General features: G+C 55.7%; 1 protein-coding gene across 2 annotated transcripts in view; it reads right to left on the minus strand.

Moving 5' to 3' along the window:
• IQCA1 (IQ motif containing with AAA domain 1) overlaps positions 1-24,167 on the minus strand; it is a 108,204-nt gene that overhangs the window by 44,323 nt on the left and 39,714 nt on the right. For both annotated transcript variants that reach the window (XM_053919247.1, XM_053919246.1), the window contains 4 exons: positions 19,075-19,159; positions 10,207-10,329; positions 4,340-4,415; positions 38-144 (listed from right to left, as the gene is read on the minus strand). In XM_053919247.1, the coding sequence (XP_053775222.1) occupies positions 38-144; positions 4,340-4,415; positions 10,207-10,329; positions 19,075-19,159 (391 nt within the window). The remainder of the gene's footprint in view (positions 1-37; positions 145-4,339; positions 4,416-10,206; positions 10,330-19,074; positions 19,160-24,167) is intronic.

The following is a 24,167-nucleotide window of genomic DNA, read 5'->3' on the forward strand; positions in this document are numbered from 1 at the left end:
GGGCGGCGGGGTGTCAGCGTGCCAGGGCCGGCCCTACCTGCACCCGGATCTCCGACTCCAGCTCCTTCCGCTTCTCCTCTTTGATCATTTCCGGGTCGTAGTCCTGGACGAAATTCCACGACTCGTCTAGGTTCTTCCAGAAGTCTACGCACGGAAAGGACAAGGAGAAGGAAAATGAACCCCTCCTTCAACAGGGAGCCCAACGAGAGCAGCTACCGCAGCGTGAGGTGTTTGCCGCTCTCTCCCGTCGCTGGGACGCAGCCCAAGTCTGACACAGACGGACGAGCAGGAGGTGACGAGACCCAGGCGGCCTTCTCTCCCGCTGCCCAGATAGGAGAAACGTGCTTGTGTAACATCGAGAAGTAGCGCAAACTGCTGACGTGGAAACAGCAAGTAGAAAAGCTCGGTACCAGCGGCACTTCCCTGCACAACCACAACCACAACCACAACCACAACCACGTAAAAATGGACTCACTGTGGGCTGATACAACCGTGGGGTGACTTTCCGTAAAATGTTTGACATTCATTACTCACATGATTCCCTGAACCAGGAAGGACTTTGCTGCCAGTTCAACCCACCAGCACGTGACCCTGCAGTAGACAGATTCACCAGACTTTGGGGCACAACGCATTCAATGATGAAAGGAACGCATGAACCAGCAGCAAGTGCCGGCGAGGCTACGGAGAAAGGGACCCGGTGCACTGTGGGTGGGGATGCAGATGGCGCGGCCACTGTGGGAAGCATCTGGAGGGTCCTCATAAAACTAATACTGGGACTACCGTGTGGCCCAGCGATTCCACTTCTGGCTAGGTATCCAGAGAAACACAAAACGCTAAGAATATAAGCACCCCATGTTCATTGCAGCGTTATTTACAACAGCCAAGCAGTGAAAGCAACCCAAGTGCCCATCAATAGACGAGTGGATAAAAAAGCTGTGGTCCGTTCACACGGTGGAATACTACTCGGCCACGAAGAAGAATGAGGTCTCATCATTTGCAACAATATGGATGCACCTGGAGGGGATCACGCTGAGCGAAATCAGTGGGTCAGAGAAAGACAAATGCCGTAGGATTTCCCTTATACATGGGTCTAAAGAATAATCTGAACAAGCAACACAGGGTCAGACTCCCGGGCACAGAGAACAGACTGGCGGCTGCCAGAGGGAAGCAGGGTGGGGGCTGGAGGAGAGGTGAAGGGACTGGGAAGCACAGATTGGTAGTTACAGAACAGTCACGGGGATACAAAGTATAACAGAGAACACAGGCAGTAATACTGCGGTAACTACGTCTGTGCCAGGTGGGGAAAAAAAAAGTCAAAAAATAAATGAAAAGAAGAAAAGAACCCGGGCTTGCAGGGCAGGGCGCCACGGCGTGGGTGCCGATGTAACAGCCCCCGCCCTGGCGCCCGGCTCTCCCTGCGCCGCCCGGGGTCACACGCATGGAGCCCTGCCGCCCTCACCTACGGTCATTCTCACGGACCGTTTTCCACCAAGACCGCGCCTTTCTCACGACACCTCTGCACAGGGCACTGCCAATCCCTTCAGGAATGTCATGGGCATTTGTAAATGCGGGAGCCATTCATGGCCCTCGAGGGCGCGCTCTCCACAGACCCGGGAGAATGAGCCTTTATCCGGGCCCTGAAAAGCAGGCCCGGCACTTCCACACATCCAAGCAACAAGGGAGGGGCCTCCATCTCAGTGATTAAAATGCTAATGTTTATGTGAAAAGGGAAACCTTTGATTTTGCAGAAGAGAGGTCTGAGACGACATTTCATTTCTTTACATTGCGGACGACCTGGCAGATAATCCTCACGCTGCCCCAGCATCCAACGGGGCGATGGCACTGTCGGCTCCGGAAGGACGCCGAGGGGGGCTTTTTATTTTAATTTTTCAGCCTTAATGGGAACGGACATTACACAAAAGGCGTGCACAGTCTCGAGAGCTTTCCTGGATGGGTCGGTGGGGTTAGAAGACTTGGCTTCCCATGAAAACACGAGATTTCCCCCAAATTAACATTTGCTTTTACCAGAATCCTGCGTGCACATTGTATCGAATGACGCCGGGGGCATCAAAGACCCTAAAGGAGAGCGGCCCCGCCCTGTCCGATGACACCCACTCCCACGTCACTCACTCACTCACAAGTGCACGTCCACTCACTCACTCACAAGTGCACGTCCACGCACTCTGACGCAGCCACCAGTCTGACTTGCTCACATCTTACCGAATTCATAAAGAACTCATTCACACACAGTTAAATCCGTGACGTCACTGAGCCCACTTGCCAGCCAGGCGCTGCTGCCCCCGGGGACCTGGTGTCCCCTTGCAGGAAGACAGTGGACATGCGCACCCAGGTCAGACGGAGACAATTCAAGGTGGGTCAGGGTGGGGCACAGGGTGGGCCGGCGGGGGGCAAGGGGGAGGCTGCAGGGACCAGCAGTCCAGGCAAGGGGAACAGAAGGTGCAGGCGCCCTGAGGTGGGAGGAGGCTGGCCGGTGGGAGGAAGAGCCACGCCCGCCGGTGCAGGGTGGAGTGGTGCCTTCTCGTGTGAGCTCCAGCTCCGGTCTTCTCCTGGGTCTCAGTACGTGCCTGCACCACTCCCTGCTGACTTAATTTCAGCCACGAGCCCCCAACTTCCCAGGAAAGTTGGTCCACGAGGATTTTGCTCCCGCCCACTTTCTGTCTGTCTCCCTCATTTTCTCCACGGGGGGCCACCAGAGGAGAGGGGAGGAGAGCCAGGCCTTCCCGACGCCGGAGAGACAGTCGCCGAGTGGGAGTGCAGGACGGTGTCTAGATGGACATGGTGCCCGAGCTCCCCTGCCCAGGACGCCCTAGAGGACAGGCTCCACCGCAGTGCAGGGGAACAAGAGGATGAGGGGACAGGCGGGCAGGCACCCGAAGGCCGGGAAACCGAGTGAGGGCTCCCGAGGAAGACGAGCTGGAGAGTGTCCTGAGGCGTCTGCGCCTACAGCGGTGTCCTCGCAAACACTGTCCGTGAGGACGCACACCTGAGCGCTGGCGGCCGACCACCCCCTGCCCACCCTGCCCGGCCTGTGCCCCGACACCGTGATTCCCGGCCGGGCCTGTGGGGCATTGCTGCTGCCGGCCCGGCTTGCACAAGCCACCTCTCTCGCCACAGCGCCCACCACCACACCCACAGGCATGTGGATGGCACTTTCGTCTCTGCATCCCCAGCCTGCGTGGCCCCGCACACCGGAGACAGCCGACGGCTGCTGAGTGTGAGAGGGAACAGGTGTCGCCGATAGTGACTGCCACCCAGGTGCTGGATAAAGAGCGGATGGACCCTCGCACCTGAATGATGGCAGGCCTGTCAGTGCCTGCCGGCCAGGGGACAGTGACGCTTGCCTGTCCTGGTGGTTGTGACGAACTGGAACTGGCGCGGGGGACACAAAGCTCTATGTGTTGGGGGCACCGCACAGTAGGAATTTGCCCCTCCCACCTCCTTCCTCCCTGATGAAAGCGGCTGCCTGACTGCCCACAGTGTCCCCTCCTCTGAGCCTCTCCCGCGGGTCGCCGTCCCGGGAGCGGGCAGCCTTACTGTGTAAGAATGGCACGCCGAGCCCTAGAGGACACCAAGGCCATGGCCGAGGCTCAACGTGTGGGGAGAAACTGGAAGCCGACCGGACACAGGCCATCGCAGCTACGAGAGCGCCCCTGCAGGCTGGCAGGACTGGGCGGGGGGCAGGGGGGAAGCACACGCCTTCCCGAGCCGGACGCTCAGCCTCGCGTCCTGCTGCGTTTCCAGGAGTTCCCGGCCAGCATGGAGGACTATCGTCATCTTGGCCAGTCCCTCTGTGCTGGGGTTTATCCTGTGGGTGGAGTGGACCCAGAGGCATTGGGCAATTGTTCCCATAAGTCATATTGGAAATATCTGGAGGGCCAGTTCACGCACGGGCCGCTCCCGCTGGCTGGGGGCTGGGCTGCGTGTGCTGAGTGAGGGGCAAAGGACCACGTCAGTGCTGGGGTGCAGGTGTGTCCCACAGGATCAAAGTGTTTCTGTCCACCCTGCGTCGGTCTTCCGGGGCGTGGCCCCCCCTTCCTCACCAGCACGAGGATGCGGAGGGCGAGGGGTTGAACGGAACAGAGGTTCAGATCATGTTCCCGTCTTATTTGTATGTTGCTTTTTCACCCATGCTGCGCCTGGAAGGCACCCAGGGGATTTTTAAATAGAGACGGACGGAGGCCTGAGCCCTGGGGGGCAAGTCCGCAGCCTCTCCTGCCTGGGCACTGAGCTTCCTGATGGAGGCCGGGTGATGGGGCCGGGGGGCCTGTGGGGCCGGCGGGGGACAGCGCTGTCGTCACACTCATGCTCCTAAACTGACCTTTGTACACGCTGTTTCCTTCCTCAATCGCGGGAAGGAAAACACTCGGTGACATCTTCCACGCCTCGTCTTCCTCCTGTCAAAGCAGAATGACGTTTTTGTGAATTGCAGGCACAGGGCGTCTGACTGAGGGGGCTGGACAGCGGCAGGCACATCCGCTGTCGCTGCCGTCACTGGCCAAGCTCACAGGCCCTTCCCTGGGTGTGGAGCGTTGCCCGGCCCCGCCTGCCCCCCCAGACAGTGCCCGCAGGCCAGTCCGACACCGGGGCGTACCCGGCCCTGGAGACGCAGCTCCGTCTGCTGTCTCATGAGGGGCCCCTGAAACCGACTCTCCCTCTCAGTCCCTCCACTGAGGTCCCCTGTGGTCCCCCACGCCCTGAGTTTGGTCCCTCACCGTGTTCTGTGAGTCCGCTTTGACGCTGCTCCTGTTTCCTCTGCCATGTGCCAATCTGCGCCTGGCTACTCCTTCCTCTTGCTTGCCTGTCCCCTCCCTGGGCTAAGACGCTGCCCCAAGCCCCAGCCTGGAGCTGGAGGCCCAGCTTCCTTCCTGGAGCCCAGGTCCTGCAGCCTCCCTGCCCTGGGTCCCCGCCGTGGAACACCCCCCACCCCCACCGTCCTTGGTCCCTGATGCTGCCTCTGCCTAGCTAGGCCCAACCCGTACCCCCAGCAGCAGCAGCCTCTCTGCCCCCATGCTGCAGGGCCCCGCTGCTCCCAGCGGGGACGGCCAGGCCTCGCAAACCCTGAGGTTTCTGGGCAGTGGCGTTTCTGCCCTTTCAAGCGTCAGGGGCCTGATGACTCTACCACAGTGGCTGTCCCCTCACCAGCGGCAGGGGGACACTGCGTCTGTGTTACGTCCACGGGGAGCTTTCCAAAGCATGCAGCGCTCTCTCCACAGCGGAGAGGAGGTGCGGCCACCAGACAGTGGGCCCCTCCCCTGGGCTGCTTCAGGAGCAGCCCCCGACGGCGCTGTCCCTCCTCCCTGGGACACTGAGCGCCCACACATCGCAGGGGCCATGCAGTGCCCCTGGGCTGGCTCCCTCCTCTGTCCTTCCCTCTCACCCCCTATGGCAGGAGGGGAAACAGGTTCCTGCAGAGTGGGAGAGCCACAAGGGGGTGGGGGCCAGGGGCCAAAGGACTCAGCCAGGGAGGGCACACCGGGAACCACAGCTCACACCTCACACAGGGGCCCCCGCAGCCGGGAGGGGGGGCCGCCTGCCTTGCAGAACCTGGGAGAGAACGTGAACCCAGGGACATCAGGGGCTCAGGGCTGGGCAGCACCTGCCCACTTCCCTGGAGCCACCAAGCTCGCTGTGAAGCCGGCCCCTGCAGGGCCCAGGGCTGGCCACCGGCGCCAGGCCCGGCCGTTTGAGAGAAACCGGCGAGAGCAGCAGGAAGACCAGCATCACAGAAAGTGTGACCGTGGAGGCAGGAGCTCGATCCTGGAGTTTTCCGTAACTCTGATTAGTACTCTCTGAGATGACGTTTATCCCCGTGTCCTCAGGTGCCCCTGAGGACTCGTGGGTCTTGGTCCCCTTCAGTCAGTGTGGGGCCAACCGTGGCACCATTTGTGTTCTGGACGCTTGGAGTGTCCTCTACGTGGCCTTGGGGGCCCCGCAGGTGTGCGTGTGTGCCTTTGTGCGGGGGGTGGGGGGTGCCCCAGGCCGGGGAGCCAGTGGGGGAAATGCTTCAGCAGGGGGCACACGTGTGATGTCTGGGTGGGACGGCCACGTTCCATTTGCGTCACTGGAAGCTGAGCGTGGCAGGGGTGTGCTCAGCAGGTCGAGCAGACAGACCTGAGGCTGGAGAGGGAGGGGACAGGGCGTGGCCTCGGGGGGCCTCTGAGCGATGTTCTTCGGAGCTTGAACTTGGTTTGAGGGCAAAGCAGCTGCCGCAGGGCCCCCGAGCAGGAGCCGGCATGACCTGGTCTGCCGGTGGGGACAGCTCTGCGGCTGGAGAGTGGGAAAAGGCCGGAGGGGTGGGGGTGGCCTGCCTTCTCTCTGGCCAGACTTCCTTTTCCCTTCTTCCTCTGTGGAAAATTCCTCGTAGGCCTGAGGCACATGTCCCCTCCTCCTGGACTCCCCCAGGTCAAAACGGCCTTCCCCTGGCTCAGTGACTTGCTTAAGCTTCCTGGCATCTGCGTCTCTGCGTGTACACAGACCACTGGCCGCGTACGCATGTCCTCACTGCTCTCCTGGGCTGGGGGACCCCAGGGGCAGCGTCCCATCTCACTGACCTTCTGCACCCGACACGCACCCAGCCCCACGCCAGGTCCCTAAGCAGGCGCTCAAGGCACGTCAGTAAGAACGAGGTGATCGGGCTGTTTGTACAGCTTTGCTTCTATGGTAAATGTTACGTTCTCCAGGGAACAAGGCGCGTGTGGCCAGGTCGGGGGGCATCTGATCCACACAGCCCAGAGCGCCGCCACATGCCGACACTCCCCTGACGTCGCGGCACAGCTCACCACGCGGTGCCGATGTAAGGGGCAGTCACGGGAGGCGCCTTTTAACGGCAGGAGAAAGCACGATGGAAGCGTTTGCTTTCTCTCCACAGCCATCTCCTCCCTGGGTCCGCAGCCCCGAAGGCTACCAGACGCACGCCTTCCTTTGGTTGCTGCTTTAAACATCGAGTTTTTTGCTCATGTTGACAGATCCTGGGAGAGGAAAATTCCGCAAGAAGGTTTCAGTCCACCATCTCAACCCCAGTTGAGACCCATCCCCAGGAAGCGGCGGGGACACGACCCGTCATCCCCAGGAAGCAGCGCAAGATCCAGCTGGAGATGCGCTAACACGACGTGAGACTGTGGCCGCCCCTTCCGTCCACCACGAAGCACCTCCCTGGGCCAGGGGGTTGGGGCGCAGGCGCCGTAGTCAGAGAGGCCGCTGGGTGACCGCGCAGACAGCCCTCAGCTTGTAAACCAATCGTGCCGTAAGCAGGTACAAGGATCTTCCCAGAGGAACTCAGCACGAGGTCAAGGCATTGTATGGCTGGAGTAAACTCAGGGAAGGCGCTGCAGTAGTCACATGGTCATGTGGTATTGGACAGGTCAAATCCGGTTAAAAGAGTGCCCAGTGGTTTGACAGGGGGCTCGAGAAACGGCGAATTGAAAAGAGCTGTGAGACCAGGTTGCACAAAGCTGCTTTCCTGGGTTTTGTCTCTCGTGCTGACGCCCGGTGCACGGCCGGCCGGGGGGCAAAGGAGAGCACGCTGGTGTTGAGAGCGCCTCCAGACAAATCCGGATGAGAAACGGAAGACTTTGATATTTAAGTGTTAGCTTGCTTGTACAGCTCCTTATCAAAGGGGTGCCAGACAGGCAGCCACAGCTATTTCTCTCCAGCATGTTCTCGTGCACAATCACGGAGACCCGCCACCACGGCCCTACCTTTCCTCACGCCCCTGGCCTCATGGCAAAAACCCAGGGGGGCACTGAGGCCTGCAACCTCACCCCCCAGACTTCTCCCAGGTTCAACCTCTCAAAGATCAGGGGATCCTCAGTCCTCAGACTCCGGATGGACAGGGTGCCCGGGCAATCGCTCCCCGCTGCTCTGAGGCCTGGCTAGGCCGCTGGGCAGGCCGCTGCCCCCGCCCACCGGACTCACTCTCCTGTCTCTCAACCTCCTGACGGACGTTTGATTGCAGATGCTTTCCCCGTGAGCAAACTCCTGAACGGCTCTGACCCCGGCCCACACTTGTCGCTGGGTTGGACTGCGCCCTGCCCTGCCCCCGCCCCTGGTCTCACTGTCTACCCCTCACGCCCTCGGTCACGTCCGCACCCCGCCGCCCATCCCGTAACCCTGCCACACAGCACAGAGCTAAGGCCACAACCCACGATTGCAGGTCTGCTCACGTCACTGCCCAGAGGTGACGCTTCTCTCTGGACACCCAAAACTCCATCTGAACCCCACAGCCCCACCCCTCACCTGTGCCAACCTCTGCAGGGCCCCCACCGCACAGCCTTCCTCTCTGAAGGGGTCCTCTGCTCATCTGGCTGGGAGGCTGCCTCGAACCCCGCCCCCCACCCAAGGGAATCCCTCACCCCTGCCTCTGACTCACTCACGCTCCAGCTCCCTCTCACAGCCGCCCCGGCTCCCTGTGCTCCGTGGTCACGGCTCACAGAGCACTCGCCCGTACACCTGTGGGGTGCAGAGCGCGGTGGAAATACTCCAGTAATCCTGCTGCTGTTTTTAAACGTGAGGTCTCCCCTCAGTTTTCTGACTCTGCATATGGGGCCAGCAGTTGATAAACGACTGTGTCATAAACACCTGAAGAACAGTCACAGCTGTGCCACCTGGGGTCAGGACCTTGGACACAGTCTCCCCTCTCCCCGCTGACCCTCCAGCCGGGAGTGACAGTCCTCTTTTTTTTGAAACACCAATTCTCACACGCGAATTTGGCTGGCTGGTCTCAGGAACGCTTCCAGACTCTTCAGGGTTGAACGGAAAAGATAACGTGATCTCTGAGAAGCATACCTCCATAATTTAAATATCCCAACTTGTACCACTGATACTACCACTTATCCTTTCAGTAATCTCGCTGTCCCCTTGTAGCCCTGTACTTCTCAGGAACAGTCGTTTCTAAGTAATCCGGCAGCGCCTCACCCGGCCCGGGCAACTCCACCAGAAATGCCGGTCTGCTCAGGGTCTGCATTTTGTCCAAACTGCTCACCCTTAGGGGCCCTTTAACGGCTGGTTGACAGAAAGCCCTCTCTCACACAGCCGATCGCTTCCTGCTTGCAGGGAGCAAGGCTCACTAACAGTGAGTTTTAATTTGTAAGTGTTAAAACACCCTTGTGCCTCTTGAGAAGAAGAGAAGCTTAGAATAAAACAGAAATTCTTCTCTTTGTCCTTATTCTGGGGCACTGTTTAAAAATCATCTTACCGAGTGAGAGAGGGTCACAAAAACTCCCTTCATCCAGAGAGCTGTCTTTTAGGGAGGGTGAGGGAACGACTTAGAACTTTTGGGGCACAGGCAGGTTAGTAGGGCAGCAGGTGGTCTCCTGAGTCGGGTTCCCCAGGGATGCTCAGTGGGTGTACCAGGAGCAGCGCCCACAGGAGCGGGAGGGACGACTCTGTCCTGGGCAGCAGGAGCCCAGGAGCTGGGGAAACCCTTCAGAGTTGTCCCGGTGAGGAGAGGGGCTAGGTCTCTGTCCCCTAACGAGACGTCTCCTTGGGTGCGGCTGCCCTGGGGATGGGGAGTAACCTCCTGTGGGTCAGCTCTCTTAGACCCGGAGGTCAGAGCGCCCTTCTGGGTAGTTGGGGATGGGAGCCGGGGTCCCCACCTTGGCATCCACTGCAGTGAGTGGTGCCAAAAATGAGCAGTAAGGAGTCTTCTCTCACCCCCAACCCCACGGCCGCCCCCAAACCCCCTGTACAAGGCAAGACCTGGCCCAAAGCCACTGTGTGAGCCCTGACTTGCTTTGGACAGTGAGAAACGAACCCCCCGTGAAAATATGCCCAGCGTGTCAGCATTAAGTGATAAATCCGAAGGGCCTCATGTGGGCTGAAGTAGATACAATTATCTGACTTTGCGGTGGTCACATGGTTCACCAAGCAATTTTCCTTATCTCCACCCCGAGGAAAGACGCGGGGGACCGTTTATCCCGAGGAATGAAAACGCAAAGCGGTCCCATATGCGACTTAACACGGAAAGCATCTGAGTTGCTGAAACCACTTGTCATCCTAATAGGTATTTATAGATCGGAGAAGAGATGGCAACCGACTGTCAGTCAACATAAAAAACCCTGAAACCTGTTGATGGCGGCGTGGTTTCCTAGGAAACGAGGGCCTGCGGTCTCAGCAGATCCAACGTTTTCCCCACTGGTTCAAAGCCAAGGAGCCAAGCCTCAAATTTCTAAAATGCCAAATCCTTACCTTATCTTTTTCTTTTTTCCCTTTCTTTTCTTCCTTTCTTTTGGCTTTCTTTTCCTGTGTCTTGTTTTTCTTCTTTTTGTTTTTTTCTTCTTCTTCTTGGCTCGCAATAATGTCATCAATAACCTGTTAAAAAACCGAAACAGCAGCCTTTGAATAGAGCCCTATTGAGGTGAGTGGCTGTTCCCGGTCTGAAGGGTGTACCAGTGCTGGTTGGTCCCCCGTCCCCGCCCTGCTCTGGGTCTTGGACGCTGACCCTTGCTGGGGGCATCTTGGGGCCCCGCCTGCCCCTGTCCTCGGGCAGATTCATCATGGGAGGCAGCACGCGGGTCTCCGAGGACCGATGGAGAGAGAAGGTGGCACTTCAGGCCCAGCTCCTCCCTGAGGCAGAGCTGCCCTGCCTCCTAGGGGCCCCACGGACAGGAGGGGGGCCCGAGGCCCCTCCACACCACAGCCATGGCCTCCGCGGCAGGCCTGTCCGCACGGCGTCCCCAAATCCCAGCTGGGGACACTTTGGTTTCCTGCTGGACTCCAGTGGGGACAGGTGCTCCCGTCACCACATCGCCTGCCCGTGAAAGACCACGCATCTCTTCTCGGAGTTTTCTTTCCCCTGCAGTTTAACTCAGGTTTCCTACAGTGGCCCAAACCCATTTATTCCTCTAAGGTTTAGAATATTTGTTAAGTAGTACTTGGTCCACATGGGATCAGCATCACTGAAGAATCAGTAAAGGTTTGTAGAAAGTCACACAACTCGGTTCAATACAACAGGTGTCTTGCTGTGACGGAGAGCTCTGAATTCTGGGGGTGAGGAGGGTGCTGGCAATGGGACACATATCCTGTCTGACCCTCAGGCTCTCTGCTCATCACCGGCTGTGGGACCGAGACACAACTGATTGGAGACTCAGTGTCCTCATCTCTAAAACAAAGTCCCCACATCCGTCCGTGTGTCCATGGTGCTGGTGACCTGCTGGGTGCGTTTCCTTTACCCCCACACGCAGCCCATGGGAGGAGCTGTCCTCAGCTGTTTCACTGACCAGGGACTGAGGCACGGAGAGCTCAGTGACCCGGCCAAGGACGCACGGCTAGCGAGTGGCCAAGCTGCGGTTCAGACGGGGCTCAGCAGGGCGCATTTCACAGTGGAGGAGCAAGGAGGTTGGATGAGACACAGCCCGTGAGCACTCGTCTGGCCGTGTGAACTGTGTGGGCTTAAAGGAGGCCCGTAAAGGAGTGACAGACACCCAGCTCAGGACGCAGCCGCAGCTGCCCAGCAGGGCAGCGACACCTCGCCGCTCGCATGCTGTGCAAAACCACCCCAGGAGCGAGGCTCCCTGATTACGTCTCGTCAGTTTTTACTGAAATGCGTGCATTTATTTTTTAGTATTGTATTTTTGAGCTTTATACCTGTGTTGTTCTTACGAGCTTCGTCCACACCTTTGAAAGGATGAGAAGCAGCAGCTTCATCGTGAACGAAGCAGGCTACTCTGGGACGACCCGGACTTAAAGCAAAGCCGCAACAAAACGGAGGTCACGTGTGCAGTTTCACACGCGGGGAGGCCCACCAGGCCCGGCTCTAGGAGGTCTGTGTGGGGTGAGGCTTGAGAAGGGCACGGGGAGGTGAGGGGTGACGTATGCGTCGTGCACGTTTTTTGGTCATAAAACGGCGTCTTTGGGCAGGATTAACCGTCCCCTGTCAAAAGAGCGATGCTTCCTCGGGGACCGGTTCGCCTCGCCTCCTGGAAGCGGATCGCGGCCGCCCAGAGGTGTCACATCCTGAAGCCCTTAGGAGGCGCGGATGCTTTTGGATCTTGAAGGTTTGGAAACTTTTGGAAATGCCAAGATTTTTTACAAAAGAAAACCCCTTTTTAAAAACATTTTATTTATTTATTTTTAGAGAGAGAGGAAGGGAGGGAGAAAGAGAGAGAGAGAAACATCAGTGTGTGGTTGCTTCTCATGCACACCTTGTTGGGGACCTGGCCCACAACCCAGCATGTGCCCTGACTGGGAATTGAACTGGCGACCCTTTGGTTCCCAGGCCGGCACTCAATCCACCGAGCCACACCAGCCAGGGCAGGGGTGCTGAGACATTTAAAAACATATACAAAGACAAGCAGTTGGAAAACGGATGGCATCTTCATCCAGGGAGGATGCGGTTCAGCGTGCCTTTTAGAGTCTCATCAGTCGGTTACTCCCTCTGTACTAACTTCATTTTCTGATCAGATGACAGATTTACACGGTTCGCAGTTCAGAAACAGTGAGAGCGTGCGGTGCGACGCTTCCTGCCCAGGCTGTGAGCCAGCCTGCGAGGTCCCCTTCCTGAAGCCAACTCAGGTCCCGCAGTCGCATGCCGAAGCAGGAGCGCCTGTGCGCGCAGCCACACACACAGAGTGCGGGAACGTCATTCGCCAGTCACGTCCCTGAAAGACGTCCGAGACTGTGCTTGTCCCTTTTGTAAACTAAACCCCTGCGTTCTTCTTGCTTGCTCTTCCACTCTGCCCAAATCTCCCCGAGTGCTCACGTATGTGCACACGTGTAGGTATCACAGGCACCCCCGTGCTGTCTCGTAGAGAAGTCGGGCACACGGTGCACCCGCTCTTGTTCTGCACTTTTCTCCTAATTATACAGCTCGGCCGCGCCTCCTCGGCCGTACACAAACGGCTTTCTCGCCATTTTGAGACAGAGGCTCCGTAACTTATCTGACAATGTTCCCCCCAATGCGGAGGCAGGTTATTCCTGATCTTTTCCTGTCAGCAGCCACGCAGCCGTGGATAAACACACGCAAACACCGCCGTGCAGGGGTGTGAGCCCGTCTGAGGATAAACTCCTAACAGGAGACATTCTGGGTCAAGTCCATGCTGCCCTCTCGTCAAACGAGCTCCCGCCGGGCAGCTGGGCAGGGGCTGCTCGTTTGCCCCCCAACGTTTGCCCCCGTGTGCACCGACGGGGCGCTGTGCTCACCTGGCCGAGGGGCTGGAAAACAGCACGTCACTGTAGTTGTCCTGGGTGGGGTTTTTTTTTTAAATGCTATACTGACTTTTTTGCTTGTTCTCTTCAACTATAGCAAAACCTCCCGAAGTGAGAAGGGCGCTTTATTGCCCATTACATCAGCCAGCATTATTTCTGGTAAATCATGGGGCCTGACGGCCACATCTGGCCCGTCACCTGTTTTGTTTGTTTTTTAAAAATATATTGAATTTTACCGAGGCCCATTTTACACACCATACATTTACCATTCCAGTGCACCGTTCGTTTTTTAGTAAATTTACCGCCACCGGAAACTGAGTTGAGAACATTCCCACGAGCATTAAGGTCCCCCCATGCACGGGAGTCGTTCACCCCCTCTCCCTCTCCTCCCCTCCTTCCCGGGCAAGTGCCAGTCTGCCTTCTGCCTCTGCAGACCGACTCTCTCTGGACGTTTCCCGTCAGAGGGATCCTAGTCTCCCGTGTCCAGCCACCTCCACGCAGCACCGTGTCTTTGAGACTCACCCACGCTGCACGTGAGCCAGTGGTTGGCGCCTTTATTTAGGCTGGAGAAGGCTCCACTGGGTGGCCGCACCGCCGCCCCTCCGTCCACCAGGGGAGGGGCACACAGGCGGTGTCGAACGGTTGGCGTGTGACGGGCAATGCTGCTGTGAATGCTCATGCACAGTTGTTTTCACGTGTGCACACGTGTTTTCATTTCTGTTGCACGGAGTCCGAGGTGTGGGCCTGGCGGGCCGTGTGGGGCATCTCTGTGTGGCGACGAAGAAAGTGACACACCTCTGCGGCGTCTCACATTCCTGCCGGCAACGTGCGGGGGCTGCCTTTCCTCTGCCTCCCCAGCATTTGCCAGCGGCGGCAAGTGTTCCAGCCTGCGAGAATCTTTTTCCAAACAGCCATCCCCGCGGGTATAGATTGGCTTCTCTTTGTGGTTTGAATTTCCATTTTCCTAATGACGAATGATGCTGAGCACATTTTCACATGTTTATTAGCTGTTCGTGTATCTTTTTTTAGGGGGAATTGTCTATTCGAGTCTTCTGCCAAGTTTCTGACTGGCGTGCTCACCCCATCATTGAGGTCAGGGCTCTTTGTCTGTTCTGGACGCAAGCCCTTCACCAGGTACGTGTTTTGAAGTATCTCTTCCTCGTCTGTTCTTGTTCTTGCCTTTGCATTTTCTTAATGTCTTTGAAGTGCAAAAGTTCTGAATTTTGATGAGCTTCCATTTATCAGTGTTGTCTGCAGCTGTCACTTTACTTTGCACTTCTGTGTGTGCGAGCTGGGTCCCCTTCTCGTAGGCTCCGATCTTTTATTAGGCTTCACATGCCTCCAGATTTTCTTCGCTGGGAACCGTCTGTTCGTACCCCTCGCCTGTTTTTTATATCGGATTACTGATCTTTCTCTTATAGAGCGGCAGGAGCTCTTTGTGTCATTAGGAGAATGATCTCTCATCTGTGACACTTGTTACAAATGACTCTCCCCGTGCGTTGCCTGGCATTGGACTTTCCGTGGGGTTGGTTTTGCCGTGCAGGTTAGAACTACTTTGTGTGTGTAGTTTAATTTATCACTTTTCCTGGCAGGAACCCGGGCGTTGCAGCAGAGGGGGAGGTCGCGCCCACCACGAGGCTGCGGCTTATTTCTTCCTCGGCGTCTCCAGGTGCTCCTGTCTTTGTCTCGTTTGGTGTGGAAGTCTCTGATCCGGCTGACACCATGCTGGCACAAAGAGATAGAGATTTAATTTTCTTTCCAGATGACAACCTGGTTATTCCAGTGCCACATATTAAACAGTCTTTTTTCTTCTTACACAAGAGAAGTGAGATGCCACATCCGCCGTGTTTTGCCATGTGTGACGCACACCCGTGTCTGTGCGCATTGTACACGGGTTTATCCGACCCATTGCTGCACCCATGGTGTGTAGCCCTCATGTCCACACATAATGCGCATTTCTTCCGCAAAGACTTGGGCAAAAAGTGCGCGTTATACACAGCAAAATACGGTAGTACGTACTACACTCTACATGTATTTGGGTAGACTTCTTGATTTCCCATTCTCTTCCACTAATGGGTCTTTCTAGTCATTTGTTGGTGCTAATGGGCCCTAATAACGGGTTGTAACGCCTGGCAGGCCTAATTACTCTTCATCGCACTTTGTTTCCAGAATCCTACTGGTTCCTCTTGGTTACTTACTTTGTAACTAAAGTTTAGAACTGGGTTGGTCCCCCGGCCTGCGCCCCCTCCCTGCGTGCCCCGCCACAATGCTGTCGGCATTTTTGTTGGGCCCTGGGACCCTTGTCGAAGAGGCTGGGGAGAGCCGAGGTATTTATGACGCTGAGCATCCCTACCTGAGGACACAGCGTGCTTTTTCATCTTTCTGCTTGCATCCCTCGGACTGTCGTAAACGTCTCCTCACATAAACACACACGTATTACCAGGTTTATTCCTGGGTGTTTTACCTTCGTGTTGCTGGGCTGCTGTAAACGGATCCCTTTGCTGCGTTTTCGGTCTTCCCGCCGTCTGTACCCTCTGCAGCTCCTGCCGTCTGCGCGTTAGTTCGGTAACTCCCCCAGCTGCTTCTCCTGTGTTTGAAGGTAGCTTCTCAGTTTATCGGCTTTGCTTTTCTAAGTACAGGACCCTCTGAAACGTCACGCTCACAAAGCGACCGTGTGGCCTCTTCCATTCCAATCGGTACCTCTCTACGTCCTTTCTTCGAACGTGCTCAACCGTCAGATGAGGTTGAGAGTGCCGCCCTTGTATTTTTCCTGACATCAGAGAAAATGTCCCCAGTGAATTTCATTAAGCGTGACACTGGCTTCGATCTAAAATGGAGCCCTTCTGTCATGTTAAAGAAGTAGCCACTTATTCCAACTGTTTTGCTTTTTAATATCAAGGATGGATGTTGAGTTTGTCAAACGCTCTTCCAGCATCCACGGTGATGAGCTCAAGGGTCTTGCGTGTGGATCTCTCCACACGGCCCACAGCATTCACACACGCCCTGGGCTTGGAGCGCTCCTCCCTTCTGGAATCGCTGGTGCTGCGCTGCGGTGTTTCGCTTCTGCAGCGTGCTGCCGGTGCGCAGTGTGCAAATGCTTCGGTTAGACATTGGCGTTAAGACTCACAGCAAAGACCATCCGCGGCTCGATTTGTATCCCATCATTCTGGGGGCTTCGTATCAACAGGATTATGGTCATTCATAAAAAAATCATCTGTACTATTTTTATTTTTTACAAATATGAACTTGACTCTTTATGTACATCATTATAATGATTAGGCTTGGCCTACCTCTTTATCCTACGACGACTAACATTTGTAGCAGCTGCTAAAGCTTTCTGGGAGCTCTGTTTTCATGCACGAATCATCTCTAATTAGTACATCAGACCGGGGAGCTGGGCGTGGCTTGGGCATCCAGGTGCGGATGAGAGACCAGGGAGGCAGGGGACCAGCTGGCCTCAGCCTGCAAGCCTCCAACGCCGGGACCACTCAGCCGGGCCGACCCACCCGTCATCTGCCCTGGGGCCCCTTTGCGTTACTTTAATTATTAACCAGACATCCTCGGCTCTCTTTTGTGTTTAGTTCAACAAGATGTCAACTCTGCCGTTGGAGGTTTCTCTCCACAATTTAGACATTCCGCTGACGTTCTTAATCCTGTAATTGCTACCTTTCCACGCTAACATGAAACGCTTCTGGCTGCCGGCCACAGACTTTCAAGTCAGGATTTGTGCCTGACAATGGAGCTGGAGGGACAAGACCTAAGCTTCAGAAGTGAAGCAACACCAAGTCCACCTGAGAGTCACCCAGCCAGGGCTCAGTGACCTGCCAAGCAAGAGGGTGGACAGTAGGTGTCCACCGAGAGCCGAGGAGTCTCCTGGGGGTGGAGGGAAGGCTCTGGAGGTGGGATGGCTTTGACAGGGAGGTGGGGGAAGAGCAGGGCCGTTGACAAGAGCAAGCCTGGAGCTTGACTCTGCGCGTTCCTGCAGCGGCGCACGGGGGACTGCCAGGGATACGGGGACGCCACAGTGCAGGCCTGACCGCCACCTAGGGCTTCAGGTTGCTTTGCTCGTTCCCTCCCGAAGAACAGTGGCCTCTGTTCTGCTCTGTCAACACTATAAACGATGCAGGCGCAGGTGGTGTTTTCAGCGTCTGCAGCGGGGGTCAGTGGTTGGCGACGCACGGGCCACATCTGGCCCGAGGCCCATGTTTATGGATAAAGTTTTATCGGATGCACGCCCGTTCACTTACACAGGGTCCGGTTCTGCCTTCACACCGCCATGGCAAAGTCGAGTCGCCGCGGCGGCGAGTGCATGCTCCCCGGACTCATATACTTACTGTTCGGCCCTTTACAGAAAACACGTGTTGATTCCAGCTCACGGCAACCTGTCTCCTTGCTTCCTTAGTGTGAATTCCTTAAATAGCGCTTACAGGTCAGAGGGCGTGCAGATGAAGCTTTCTGATATTTACTTAGACCATTTCCCTCAAAAAATGTCACAGTAATTTACGTACCCAGCGGCAATGTGTGAGAGTGTTTTCCCCGCATGTTAGAAACTCCGGTTATTATCACGATTTCAGATTTTTACTACTCCTGTAGGTGAGAGGAGGTAGAGTAACACTGTTTTACATTTAAATTTCTTCGTTAGTGACTTGAATGATTTCTTCTGCTCCCTTCCGTTTGTATTCTCTGTCGTTTGTCCATGGAGGCGTTCGGACTCCTCCTACCGCGTTCTGAGAGCTCTGCGTGCGAAAGGCGTCCACCGTCACACACGAGGCCCGGCTGCCTCCTCCCAGCACCGAGACGGTCAACCGCTTTACCCCTCAGTTTGGTCTGCGGGAGTGGGGCAAGCTCCCGGGAGTACAGTGCTTTCTCGAAACCTTCTTGCGTATTTTCACGTACGTATTCTTCCATAGAAACTGGACAGTACTTTCGTCAATGAAGTTGTTTTGACTCGACTGGAATTGCATTGACTGTGTAGAACAATGAAAAGACACCGTGCATTTGTCCTTTATTGGTCTTTCCAGGGAAATGACCCGTCAGTCTATTTGTTCCAGTCTTCTTCCCAATTCTTCAGAATAACTCTGCCAGTGCACTTCCGTACAATTCTGTACAACAGGCCAGTATGATTTTTGTTGTTTATCGTGTTTTGGGGGGAAGATAATCACATAATCTAAAAACAATGACAAAATGATCCCTTTAAAATATTTATAACTCCTTTTCTTTTTCTTATCGCCTTTGACAGAGTTGGAACTTACAGGAAAATTCTAACCAGTAGTTCGGGTAGCAACTACTTTTTCTTGAGTTCCACTGTTGAGGGCCACGCCTCCAAAGCTTCGCTGTTGAAAACAAAGCCGGTCTTCTCTCGGTTTCTCCGATAAGGAGAGTTTTCCTGTTTCCAGTTTAGTAAGACATCCCTGAAACTAGCTTCCAAGGTCCATCTCACCCAATGCCAGGGAGCATCCACCCAGCTGGTCAAAGGCAAAGAGCGGAGTCTCGCTGGGTGGGAGGACCAGGGGGAGGGCACTGAGTGGGCGGCCCCCTGGGCGCGGACTTGTACAGGGCAGAAAAGCAGCGGCCGCAGGGGAGGGGAGCAGGGCGAGAGGCTGTGGGAGTCACCGGGGCGACGATGGGACAGGAGCTGAGCAGGGACAGGAGCATCGGGGCTCCTGGGGGAGCCGCTGGGCATTTACTGGGAAGAAGAGCACCACGTGCTCTGGCCTCACGATCAGAGGTGAGGCGGGAGAAAGGGCGCGCTCCTTCTGAAACAAATTTGCAAGTACACGCACTGATGAACACCCGAAGCATCTTCGTGCAAACAACTTGTAGAAAAATAGCCGTGACCTATCGACTTCAAACTCTAAGGGAATGCAATCCTGATACGTTTACACTTTCTTTCTCAAGTCATGTTTGTACCTGCTGTGGGGTCTTGTTCGAAAAAATGACAGCGGAACCTCCATCTTCTGCTTCAGGGTACTCGGGAAAGGTGCCGGTTAAGTGCCTGAGGAGGAAAAGGGGCGAGTTAAATAGAAACAATGGCAGGCCTCTCTGTGACAGTCCCCCGAGCCGGCTCTGCCTACGTTCATCTCACTGAGTGGCCGCTCCTGGGCGGGGGCTCCGTGGGGGGGACTCTGGGGGGCTCCCTGCCCATTGCGGGCTGGACACCGGCAGGAATCGTTACTCTCTCTAAAACAGACGGAACGTCTCATCCTGTTTTTTCCTTCAAATCACTGAGGTGCCGTGCGCCTGGGTTGAGGATGAGGACAGAGGCAGCACCAATCACCCCTTCCTGTTCGGAGTGGAGGATGAACCCAGGCGCTCGACTCCGAACACAGGGGTGGTGGTGTCACCGCTGCCCATTCGGGACGGGCGTGGAACACACGCGCGTGCTCCAGGGTTCGGTGGGGCCGAGGCCTGTGTCTCACGGCTCCCGAGTAGTAACGTCCTTTCTCCAAAACCGTGTAATCTCTCCATTGTAAAAAGCAGGCTTTACGATTTAGAGTGGAGGGCTCTCGGAACGGACACGTAGTTACTGCTTCTAGAAGAAACTGACGTTGGCACAAGGCCAGTGCCCCTTCCTCCCGCAGGAAGAGAGGGCGACCACGGTGGGTCCACTGACACCCCGAACTGCCGAGCCTCTGTGCCCAGGGCGGCCACGTTTCCAAGGACTCTCCTACCACGGCGGTTCTCAAACTTTCGGCACTAGGAACCCCTTACACTCAGAACGATTGTTCGGGATCCCAGAGAGCCTTTAAACAGCTCTGTGTTACTGCTATTGATATTTACTGAATTGGACAGTAAAACTGAGAAATTTCTAAAACTTGCATTTTTAATTCATTAAAAATCACAATAATGAACCCATTATATGTTAACATAAGTATCACTTTCAATGAATAATGTATGTCCCCAATCAAAAACAATTAGTGAGAACTTCCTGCTTTGCATCTTTGAGTCACTTGAAGGTTTGGCTCAACAGAGGTTAGCGGGCTGCTCGGACCTGCTGCTCCGCGGGAACTGCGGCCACGGGCTGCTTCGCTGGAAGCAGTAGGAAGGACATCTGGCCCCACGCAGACACGTAAGTGGACAAGGCAGGACAACTTTAACAGCCTCTTGGGTCACAGAATATTCTGCGTTGACTCCACCCCACAACTCGACCAGGGGAGCTTCCCGAAGGCTGGCTGTGATGTGGAATCTGAAACCGCCTCCGCCACGTGGAACCCCACTGGTCCGCCCTGCCCGTGGGGCACACATGGTTTTGTCGCACCAGGTACTGGCCACTCGGTTCTCTGAGCCATGTGGACGTCCACAGTGCCGACACATCGCCTCACAGGAAAATCGCAGCTCCGCCCGCCTTCCCACCGCAGGCCAGGTGCCGGGAAGCTCTCACACTCACAGAGGCACTATGAGGCTTCCAGCATTTCAATTTCCGCCAGAACGCTCAGCTCTTACTGTTGGCAACACTCACTCTTGGTTGTTTTCCTTCTGGCTCGTTGGGTTCATTTTTGAGAAAATGTCTCCTTAAAACCCAACTCTGAATAGCCAGTGTTTGTCACTTGTTTTTTTCCAAATAAAAGTGACATTCCGTACAAGGTGGACAGTTTGGCTCGACAAGGGACAGCCCTCCCACCCCCCGCCCCTTCCTCAGAGGGCGGCCACGCGTTGCTGGCACTCGCGGTCCTGCCTCGCAGAACACTGAAAAGCTGTGTCCGAGGGGCCAGACCCTCCACGTTAATGATCTCTTGCTGCATCCCCGAGGGCGCTGTTAAATGAAACCTTTTCTCTGGCAGGTGCGTGATGGCGAGCACTACACTGACTCCAAACGGGGCGTCTGCCTTGCTCGCCGCTGCTCCCCCCACCCCCCACGGCGTTTGGGCGCAAATGTCAGGCACCATGGCAAATCCTGGCTTAGCAGTGACAGGGAAAGAGCTTGACTTTTGGGTCCGAAAGGGTCCTGGAGACCCCCGAGGTCACAGACACACTGAGAAGCAGCGCTCAGATGCCCCGAAGACAGGCGGCTCGCCCTGCCCCGGGCGGTCGCTCCGTTGCCAGACCCTCGGCAGGTGTGAGGTCCTTTCCAACACCCGACCGACTGCAACCTGACTCCCGGGTTCTTGTTTCGCCGCCGGGGGACAGAGAGAACTTGATCCTGTTCTTGCTGGTCCACGTGACTGCCCCTCAGACATTTCCAGGCAGTTAGGTCACTGTCTGGAGGGACGGCACAGGTCTGTTGGTCTCGCCTGTGGGCTCGTTCTGGGGGCGGTGACTCATCCTCCGCGCTGCTCTGAGAGGAGCCGGACACAGTGCAGTGTGTGCGTGCGAGTGTCTGGGAGGGGGGACAAGTGCACTAGCAGCGGGGGTGGCGGGCGAGCACACGCGGTGTGTGACATCTTGTCCATGGAGCTGCTGTCCTCACAGCTACTTTGGTGGCTTTACACACTCATCCATCCGCCCATCCATTCGTTTATCCACCCACCCGTTCATTGTTTTCATTAATCCATCTACCCATCCATTTGTTCATATAGTCAATCAACAAACCCCTCCTTAGTACCACCTCGGGCCTGGATGCAGCGATGGGAGGCAGTGATCTGAACACCAAAGGGTGCTGACCTTGACCTCAGGGAGCTCACGTCCCACAGTTGTGCTGCACAAGACCTGGCTGACACGGACACTTGGCCCCAGACACTGCCTGTCCACAAGGCTGCGTCTATCGCAAACCCTGAGGACCAGCCGGCCAGGTCCCGGATGAAGACTGCCAAGGCCCAGGCTTCAGGCCCAGTCGCCCCACCCCTTCGACGGCACCCTCCACAGCAACGCCCCGTACCACTGCGTTTCCACAGGTGGAAGCCGGAATGGTTCTGAGGACTCACAGCTAACCTGCAATTGATGGAAACTACAAACTAAGAGGATTTACACATTCCATTTATACAGTGAAATTCCTAATTACGTCCCGCATCACTTGTCATAGTGAGATTTAATAACATACACTTTTCGTAGTACTTTTTCCAAAAGTAGTATGGAATATATTTAGTTTTCGTCGATAAGTGAAGATATGCAGTTCTTCTTAGTCATAACAGTTCAAACAATTACTAAGCTGACACTGAATTAGCCTCATCCTTGAAGAATGTAGAGACTGAGGTAGGGCACATACTTAAAAGATAAATTTTAAAATCCGTGTCCAGAAAATGATAGTGTCCCCTGACAGCTTTTATCTTGAGCGTGGACGCACACACACACACACACACACACGTTCTCCTGTGCTCGTGCCCTGCCGCTCTGCGCTGTCCCCCAAGGCCAGGGGCTGGCAGCATTTCGAGGGCACCCTGGCTTTGTTCTGGTCGGGACTGTCCCCGTGACTGGGGCACGGGGAGCATGTGAAGAGAACATAGTTTCGAATTTTGTTTGATGTGTCTTTGGCTGCTGCATGTCACCCCGTGTTTGCAGTGCGTGCTACAGCGGAGGAGCGGACACCGCCTGCCCCTCCACGGTCAGTGTGCGCAGGACTGAGGCACAGCTGACCTGTCACTGTGCGCTGTCAGGCAGCTGCACGGGGACAAGGATCTTAGTGCCGTGGACCAGCACACCTAGAGGTGGAAATCTGCAGGGAGAGGCGCTCACGCCAGAGATGACTGAACAGGGACGTCATTTGGGCTTCCCCGGTGTTTCTGGCACAGACTTCTGGGGCTGCCAGCACTGCAGAGGGTGACGGCCCCTCTGGGGACTTCCAGGGGTGTCACCGAGGACCCCCGATTACGTGGCGTCAGGAGAAAGGAACACTGAGGGCAGTGCCCTACCAAGAAGCCCAGATAACTTCTGACATATCACAAAGGGCCGGGGCCGCAGGGCCCAGGCCCCTCCCGCCGGAGAGCTGCCCTTGCAGGGGGGGCAGCCCGGGGGTCCAGGCTGATAGGTCCAGGATGTGACACACCCCCCGGCACCCACTGGGCACCCCAGTTCCTTCCGTGTCCTCTCATTTTAGGGTCTGAGTATCCTGTTAACTCTGTAATTGTCATAGTGGAATTAGCTCAATTTTCCTTCAAAATTTCCTGTTTCTGTAGTTGAAAAATCCGGGCCTCTCTCTCAGAGAGTTGGTCTCCATTCTGCTACGGACGCTCGTCGGCTTCCACAATTAGGCAGCCTAGTTACGGCAACCACGTTTTCCCGTTCTTAGTACTTTTCACTTGATTTACGAAGACTGCCTGCTTCCATCTCTGCCTGTCAGCTCCCGGGCCCCGTGCTTTGCTTCGCTGACCTACGTTTGTGCCTGTACATTAGCACCACGCACTCACCTTATTTTTCTTTGTAACATATTCGGAAATACAGTGCCATCTGTCCTTCCTCATTGTCCTTACACTAGTTGCAATGCCTTCAATGACTGTGTTTCAGGTTCGATAACTAATCCTGCTGGGGTTTAATTGAAACGGTGTCCTCTCTCTGAATTACCTCGAGCACACGCGTCGGCTCCGCAGAAGGCAGAAGCCTGTGCGCCCTGCACTTGCCGCCCGAGTGCTTCCTCATTTCTTCCTCTAACGTTGCAGCCCGCACGGCTTCACGTCTTCCTCTTCCCCAGTAACCGTATCATTGACTTAAATCACAGATTTTAATTCTTTTAAAAAGTATTTATTCCCCTTCCTCGCTTTGATGTCATCATATTACCAGTAATTTACATGACGGCACTAAGTGTTGTGAGGAGCAAAGGCCATTCACGTGGTTCTGCTCCTCCACGGGAAGGACGGCAGTAGTGCCTCGTTAGGCGTACGGCTCTCTTTCGTTTTGAAAAACACTCAGCGTTTCCCTCATTCATTCGCGTACTCATTTAAAGTGTGTTTACTGAGGCTCTGCTAAGCGGCAGGCACTGCCATGGGCCCAGGGAAAGCAGGAAGCAGAAGACGTAAAAATCTGTCTTTATTCAGCTTACGGTTCATTATGCTAGGAATTCACCTTGTCTTTCTGTTTTGAAGTTTTAAAAATAAGAAGCGGGGACCTGATTTCATCAAATGATTTTTCTACGT

This window comes from Desmodus rotundus, chromosome 2 (genome assembly GCF_022682495.2).
Source record: "Desmodus rotundus isolate HL8 chromosome 2, HLdesRot8A.1, whole genome shotgun sequence".
NCBI classification, from domain to species: Eukaryota; Metazoa; Chordata; class Mammalia; order Chiroptera; family Phyllostomidae; genus Desmodus; species Desmodus rotundus.